At 37.2% G+C, this 6,678-nt stretch overlaps 1 protein-coding gene across 1 annotated transcript; it reads right to left on the bottom strand.

Moving 5' to 3' along the window:
• Nucleotides 1–1,888: 1,888 nt before the first annotated feature.
• On the bottom strand, nucleotides 1,889–5,012 carry LOC111372513 (polyvinylalcohol dehydrogenase-like). The gene is made up of 4 exons (XM_022994860.1): nucleotides 4,851–5,012; nucleotides 4,057–4,499; nucleotides 2,866–3,469; nucleotides 1,889–2,433 (listed from the first exon to the last, which is right to left on the bottom strand). The coding sequence occupies exons 1-4, from the start codon at nucleotides 4,947–4,949 to the stop codon at nucleotides 1,975–1,977; spliced, it is 1,605 nt and encodes a 534-aa protein (XP_022850628.1). The 5' UTR covers nucleotides 4,950–5,012; the 3' UTR covers nucleotides 1,889–1,974.
• Nucleotides 5,013–6,678: the final 1,666 nt, after the last annotated feature.

Below are 6,678 nucleotides of genomic sequence, written 5' to 3'. Positions count from 1 at the left end.
CAACTTTCCATGTACTTGGAGAATTCCTCTCTGGGATTAGTTGGTAGTACTGGAGCAACTTGAAATGGTGGTAGGCCCAAAGGGAGTGGGTTTGGAGTGGATTCACGGGCTTGATTATGTGTGATATAAGGTGGATTTCATTATGTCATGAGCTATAGCTTTTGAATAAAGTGCCGTTAATATCCTATATCAAGTTGATGTCATAGCTAGAAGTTCTATATTCGAGTTGATGCTAGAGCATTCTCATATAGTGGCTAAATAACGTAGAGCATGCTTAATCGCTAAAATCTCACAACAAGTAATAAAGATTAAATAAGATATTGTTGTCTTGAGAACCAAGTACTCAAACTAGTTCTAATTAATATAACTCTAATTGGATATTGGGAAACACCCGGAATGTTCATTTCTTGGGCAGGTGGTTGTTCTACTTAGAAGAAATTTGGATTTTACCCAACTGTTATTTAAGTTATATTATATGGCTCACAATTTATTTAATTATAGACGTGGTGCCAGATTCTTGAAATGTTCCAGATTAATGAAATGTTAAAGTCATCTAACTTTAATTTTGGGAAAGGCAAGCTCTCATTATTTGTTTTCAAGACATATTATGTGTTGAGAGGGTTAAAAGAATACCAAATATTGTAATTGCTTGACATGCTTAGTTTTTTCAATTAAATTGATTATGAAAGCATGTAAATTTTGGAAAAGTTCATTATCTTGATCATTGATCGTGCTTAATTTCGTTCATCTTCATATTGAAATTTTCAAATTTTTATTTTTATTTTTATTTTTTTTAAAAGCCAATGGACTGTTTTACCTAATATCGAGATTCGAATGTATATCTACTTTGTGGATAAGAAAGTAGACATCAAGAGAGCTCCAAAATCTTTATCGATAATTGCATGAGATTTTTATGTTCTCTCTATATATTATACCAGGTAACCACAGGAGTTCCCCCAAACACTTCAGTGGATATTATTCTCTAAATTGAGTACTCAATGAAGTGCCAAGGGAACTCTAGCCAAAACCTGAAATTCTTTGCTGGTATTCGCGGTATTTGGTTTGGTATTGCTACAGGAATAGGAATGCATACTACTAAATATAGGGTCCAGTCTAATTCTGCCATAAATCAGTCGTCTGCTCAATATCCTCATAAGATATCACTATTGTAAACTTAGAGAGATGTGTTTTAACATAAAATCAGAAAAAAGCAGGAAGCTGAAGAACCTTGCTTCAACCATGGGATAAATGAAGATCAGAGAATCAGAATCCGGGCCACTGTCATTTTCAGCAAGAAAAGGTAATCTAAGTTCTCTGCTAAATATTCTGATCTTCTACACAACAGAATCCAGGCCACTTTAATCTGAAAAAAGATGGGCTGAAAGACAAAGATTTTCTTATTATTCTCCTTTCATCATTTATCACACATTCCTGGCCAGGTTCATTGACTCAAATGTATTTTACCATGTATTCCTCATATTTTTGGGTTCTTCTCCATATGTTCATTTGCATGCATTCAGCAATAATATAAATAGGTAATATAACGTGGCCAAAGTAGCAAAGGAAGAGCGAGAAACCGTCAGGTTTGATCTGGAGTTCCCTCAATACACTTCAGAGGCTATAAGAGTTTCTTTCCCGCTTTGGTACCGATAGCCATACTGAAGTGTTTGGGGGAACTCTAGGTTTCACATGGCATTATCAAGTGATTATATGTCCATTAATTGGTTAGAAATGCATTGGATTTCATTGAAATATATTACGGCCCCTTATTTGCTAAGGGTGCCGATTGCCACACTGAAGTGTTTAGGGGAACTCTAAATGTCATCTAAAGTATTATCTATATAAGTAATTCTTATTGCTGTGTTAAAATTTATCTCAAAGTACTGAAGCAGGAAATTAGGTTCTTTTCATATCTCTTATTCAAAGACTAATAGTTTTATTTCTTTTATGTTTGTCCCTGGATTTGAGTCTTCTTCACACAATGCAGAATGCAAAGAGTGAATTTCCACTGTTCCAAGTTGGATGGAATCTTGCTAGACCAATGGAATATCCATGGCCAATAAAGACACAACCGTAGCTAGCCGATGCTCCTCCATACACGGTGGCTCCAGTGTTGAATGACCACAATATGGCTCCAGTCCTGGCATCCATAGCATAGACAGGACCACTAGGTGCAACTGACCCTGCAAAAAGGACTCCATTCACTATAGTTACCGGCCCGTGGGCAGTGTCGTTGCTTGGATTAGCTGTGGTCCAGAGGATTTCCCCAGTATTGGCATCCATTGCCACCCATCCACCGGCAGTGGTGGTTCGAGTAGATGGTTGAAGGGTGAAGGGGAGGTTATCACCGTTGACTATATTTGTGTATACGCGTACTCCATCAGTGGCTGCACCCCAGACTCCTCCTCCTTCCAAGCTTCCTGGTCCTGCTTTCTACACAAAATCACAAGAAAACCTTAAGTTTTCCACATAAAGTTCATCAAAGTCTAATCCCAAAAGGAAAACGAAACAGTCAAATCAAATACATAAATTTGTAACAGAACATCCTCAATTTGAGTTCATAACGATGCAGATTTTTGTTATAAATTTATAATGAAGAAGAGTGTAGCTTCTGTTTTTCTAACGCTGCTCACACACAGTACCAACCCCTCAAGATCATCTATAAGTAAGAATTTTAGGACTCTTCATTGTTTCAAGAAGCTACAATTCTTTAAAAGAATCACAAAGGTATTTAGGATGTTTAGTGCATTGAATTTGATCACGAAATGCTCAAAAATCTCATTGTTTCTCTTCGTTAATCCTGTTTGATCATTCTAATTCATGGTACCAAGTATGTCGTTAACGGTGGGGAATAGCAGAACTTACTCTGAGCCAAATTATATCTCCATTGTCACGATCCAAAGCCCAAGCAAAGCCACTTTTCTGCACAGCCACAACCACGTCACGCAATCTGCTCCTCGACCTGATAGTAAGCAGCATTGGTGCCTCTCCGAAATCAGCATCCAAATTCGGGCCTGGAGGGCAGTCAGGATTATTAGGAACCAAACATGCAAAATAGAAAACATCGTATCCTCCGAGTTGCTTAGCCCACACAATCCTCCCTGTATTAATATCAAAAGCCAGAAGTGAATTAAAATGAACATCAGACCCGAAACACTGATCAGGTTGACTTGGTGGTGACGTTCGATTATTTTGCGCTGCCTGACACTGGAGGACGGCTGGCGGAGCAAGGTATAGATTGCCAGTTCCGACATACACAAGGCCTCTGGCTATGTCAATGGAGGGGCTGCTACCCCATATCGCGGCGCCCGAATAGCCCCCGAGTATGCCACCGTTGTCCGGCAGGGTGTATGTTTGCCACAATATATTTCCATTTCGTATGTCTAGCTTCACTAGACTGCCCCGAAATGTACAACATTGTCCTGCTGGTAATAATTCTTCTAGGGAAGAAACTCCCACATAGAATGCCCTACGAGAAAGCAATAAGAAAAAGAAATGTTGTAATATAAATCATTTGAATCTTATAGTATAGCAAACTTGGGGAAAGTGACAAATAAGTTGCAAATAAGACAAAGCGTCATAGTAATATTTTACAAATCATATAACTCATCATTATAATCATTCAAAATTTTAAGAAAACTATTTAATGTAAATTAGATATTAAAATAAAACAATTAGTCTGAATTTTTTTTTAACTCGATGCATTATTAAACCTGAAAATTTTTATTTACAAATTCATTGAATAAACAGCCTTGTTAACTTCTAGATGAAAAGTGTAAAAGCTCATAAAATGACCCCAAAAGTTCCAATTTATTTATCTTGCTTGAAGTTTCGTAAAGTTTTTGAAATTTATTAATAAAAACTAAAATAACCCTTATTTAGATTTTCAGATATTAATTTTAGAGCCTCGATTTCCGAAACATGTTCAAAGATGACTACTTGCTTGGTTCTCACACAACATGTCTAATGTTCAGTTGATGAATAACATTATTTTTAGTTTTCTCGAATTGCGAAATAAAAATAAATAAATGAAGTTGCATAAAGAATTTGACTAACCCCAAGTAAACTGTTCCCGATGCTGTCACTAAGCTCAGAGGAAGAGGATCCACCCGAGTAGACCATAAAAGTTCTCCGGTGGAGCGCCTCACAGCGACCACATACGCCGGTCCATAAATCCCAACAATTAGAATAACGCCGGCCACTACCGGAGTGGATCTTGAGACTGTTACATTTACATATCTTCCCGTCGGAGGTATCCCTGTTTTCTGAGTTAGATTTTGTTTCCAAATAAGCACACCATTCACGGCATTCACAGCGTATAAATTTCCATTCCAGGAGGGAAAGTAGACGACTCCATTGGCAACTGCTGGAGTTGCTGTTATGTCGAAGCCAGCTAAGAATTTCCATTTTAATTTCAAGTTTCGTACGGTGAATGGGTTTATCAGAGTTGCTCCAATGGCGTTTCTTTGGTTGGTTATGTCACCTCCATGATTGAGCCACTGCATCCATAGAGAAAAGGAGGATTGTATTTGTTTCTTGTAGTTATAGATTCGACAACAATGCACATAATTTGAAAAAGAAAAATCTAATATGTCGCATAAAGGCTATTCAATAAAATACAATAAACGTGGCTTATTCCAGTTATCCATAATTGAAACTTCAAAGTAGGAGTATATAATTTGTCAGTGCCCTGGTTTGGCCGACGTTAGAGCAGCACACTGGACAAATAATTTTCTTTCGTCAATCCCCAATTAGGCATAGCCTAGAATTTTTCTTGGGTATCATATCCTAGGTCTTAGTGAATCAACTAAAGAGAAAAATGTAAACTTCGGGTAAGAATTTGTGCTTACTTCTGCAGTTGAATTATCCACATTCAGAAATAGAAACAATGCCAAAAGAAGGGCAGGGAGAATGCCATATTTGGTTGGAATTATGTGAGTAATAGCCATTAGGCCAATTCAGTATATGATCCAGAGACTGAAAATAAGCAATTTATAAGAAGAAAAAAAGTATGCTTGAATAATAAATAATCGTAGATCGAGGCATAGGAAGGCGCCAAACTGGCCATTAGTCTTAAAAACCTATAAATGTACATCAACTTGTAGAAGTACAGAAGAACTTTAATATACATTTTTATTTACTTTTCTGCTTGTCTTGTTATGGAACTGTTTTAGTGCCAATTTAGAAAGTGATGTTAGCAAATAAAGTTTTCACATGTAACAGACACCATATCCGTAAAGAAACTGAGATTCGCCTCATTATCTGGATGATGGTTACAAATCGACTGGTGGACGCCCTCAAGTTTTGCTAGGCTTTGTTTTAAGTGACTATTTGGTTAAAAAATATTTAAATAAGTTAGGGGCTGATCTCTTTGGCGTTTTCGAGCCGTTTTCTATTTTCGATTTTTCAAAACGTTGAACACGCGTTCTCCTTCCCATTTTTGAAAACGTGTTTTCCAAAACTAAAAAAAAAATGTGAAAAAAACACAAAACGGGCAAATTGACGTTTTGGACATTTTCTTCACAAAACCCACCAAAACACCAAAATGCGGAAAACGGAGAATCATAGTGACCCATCTCTCATCTCTCTTCCTTCTTCCTTCTCTCAAGCCATTTCTTCCTTCTCTCTTCTCTCTGCTCGACGCTGACTGCAAACGCGGGGGAGGCGAGGTTCGTAGCAGCACGAAGTTGCAATTCGCCCTCTTTTCGATTTGCGTTTTTGGGGGGTTTTTTTTGGTTGTTTCGATCTGGCGACAATGGGCGTTGGTGGTGGCGGCGAGCAAGCGGTAGTGTTCTATTTGCAGTGGTAGTCGACGATGACGTTGTGGTGCGGTGGATGGTGTTGATTTTGGCAGACTGACAATGGTTGATTTTGGTGAATTGATGGTTCATGGTGGTTGAATTGATGAATTGATGGTTCATAGTGGTTGAATTGATTAATTGAATCATGGTCTTCTTCCCTCCTTTGTGTCCCAATCTTCTTCCCTCCTATGTGGTTCTTCTTTCTTCGCTGTTTTTGGTGTTTTCTGTGTTGGCAGTGGTTGATGGTGGTTGTGGGTGGCGGTGGTGGTGGTGGTGAACTGTGTCGGCAATGGTGATTGGTGGTGGCGATGGTGATTGTGTTGATTTTGGTTGGTAGTGGATTGGAGGTGGTGGCGGCAGCTTTGTGGTAGTTTCTTGAATATAGTAGTATAAAAAAATATTTTCAAAATTTCAAAGCAAATGCGTTTTCCTTTTTTTTTTGTTTTGAGAAACAGTTTTGCAAAAATGACAAAAAGAACACATTTTCAACAATTTCAAAACAAGCACTCAAAACACAAAATTCAAAATGAATTCAAAACTCAAAATACAAAATTGAAATACGAAGAGAACAGCCTCTTAAGTTTCCCTTCATTATAAGTAAAAAAAAAAAAAATGTTTTTTCAACATTAGGCACAAGCTAATTTGGTAATAAATAGTTGACAAGTGTTGAGACTCATAAAATATTGTCTTAATGGAAACAATATGTATTGAAAACGAGAATGATAACAAGGCGACCAAATGAAAGATATGGTAATGAAGCAACAGGCTACAGAAAAAGGAAATAGCTGTGGCAATACATACATATATATATATATATACATACATATATATATATATATATACATACATACATATATATATATATATACATACATAT

The sequence above is a fragment of the Olea europaea genome, unplaced genomic scaffold (genome assembly GCF_002742605.1).
Source record: "Olea europaea var. sylvestris unplaced genomic scaffold, O_europaea_v1 scaffold1005, whole genome shotgun sequence".
NCBI classification, from domain to species: domain Eukaryota; kingdom Viridiplantae; phylum Streptophyta; class Magnoliopsida; order Lamiales; family Oleaceae; genus Olea; species Olea europaea.
This window is presented reverse-complemented; position numbering and strand designations above follow the sequence as displayed.

Coding starts and splice junctions, on each gene's coding strand:
- LOC111372513 (XM_022994860.1), bottom strand. CDS start 4,949: ATGGCTATTACTCACATAATTCCAACCAAATATGGCATTCTCCCTGCC. Junction 4,500..4,850: donor TGGATAATTCAACTGCAGAA/GTAAGCACAAAT, acceptor CTATGGATGCAG/TGGCTCAATCATGGAGGTGA. Junction 2,434..2,865: donor GAGATATAATTTGGCTCAGA/GTAAGTTCTGCT, acceptor GATTTTGTGTAG/AAAGCAGGACCAGGAAGCTT.